Source organism: Octopus bimaculoides, chromosome 30 (assembly GCF_001194135.2).
Source record: "Octopus bimaculoides isolate UCB-OBI-ISO-001 chromosome 30, ASM119413v2, whole genome shotgun sequence".
In the NCBI taxonomy this organism is placed as follows: Eukaryota; Metazoa; Mollusca; class Cephalopoda; order Octopoda; family Octopodidae; genus Octopus; species Octopus bimaculoides.
In genome coordinates, this window is record NC_069010.1 from 3,041,627 (window position 1) to 3,042,302 (window position 676).

Genomic DNA, 676 nt, shown 5'->3' on the forward strand with positions numbered 1-676 from the left:
ATATATATATATGAAGGCTCTTTCAACCCATGCCAGCATGGGAAGCAGAACTAAAAAGATGATATGTTTGTGTGTGTGTGCATGCATTTGTCTTTCCTGCTCATCTTTCTTTTGTTTTCATATACATCTTTTCTCACCCACGTGTCGTTTTCAAACCCTTCTCCCCTCCCCCCCTGTCTCTTTCTTTCCTTCTCCCACTTTTTTTAATATATTTTACATGCCTTCACTTTCTTCATTTCAGATCAACGAAACCAATTCATGGGGTCTGACATATTTGATGGTTGCTTGTCGCCTGGGCAACACAGATTTACTAAATTTCTTGGTAGATGCTGGAGCTGATTTGGATATGAGGGACAGAGATGGTAAAACTGCTTCACATTATGCTGTGTTTGCGTAAGTTAAGAATTAAATAAATAAAATCTTCAGATCTGTTTCGTTTCTAAATTTCTTCCAATTCCAGACAGATTAAATGTCAGAAGATGCTATAGTCATGGCAGCGTTACAGGATGATGGCGAACCCTGCTGTACTCTTTCACCACAACTTCCTCTCACTCTTACTTCCTGTTTCTGTTGTACCTGTAATTCATAGGGTCAGCCTTGTCACACTGAATATCCCCGAGAACTATGTTAAGGGTACACGTGTCTGTGGAGTGCTCAGCCACTTGCATGTTAATTT

General features: G+C 39.9%; 1 protein-coding gene across 4 annotated transcripts in view; it reads left to right on the forward strand.

Annotated features, from left to right (window-relative positions):
* The window catches only part of LOC106883927 (E3 ubiquitin-protein ligase MIB2), a 19,187-nt gene that overhangs the window by 10,668 nt on the left and 7,843 nt on the right, over positions 1 to 676 (forward strand). For all 4 annotated transcript variants that reach the window (XM_014935070.2, XM_052978151.1, XM_052978153.1 and 1 more), the window contains one exon: positions 242 to 393. In XM_014935070.2, the coding sequence (XP_014790556.1) occupies positions 242 to 393 (152 nt within the window). The remainder of the gene's footprint in view (positions 1 to 241; positions 394 to 676) is intronic.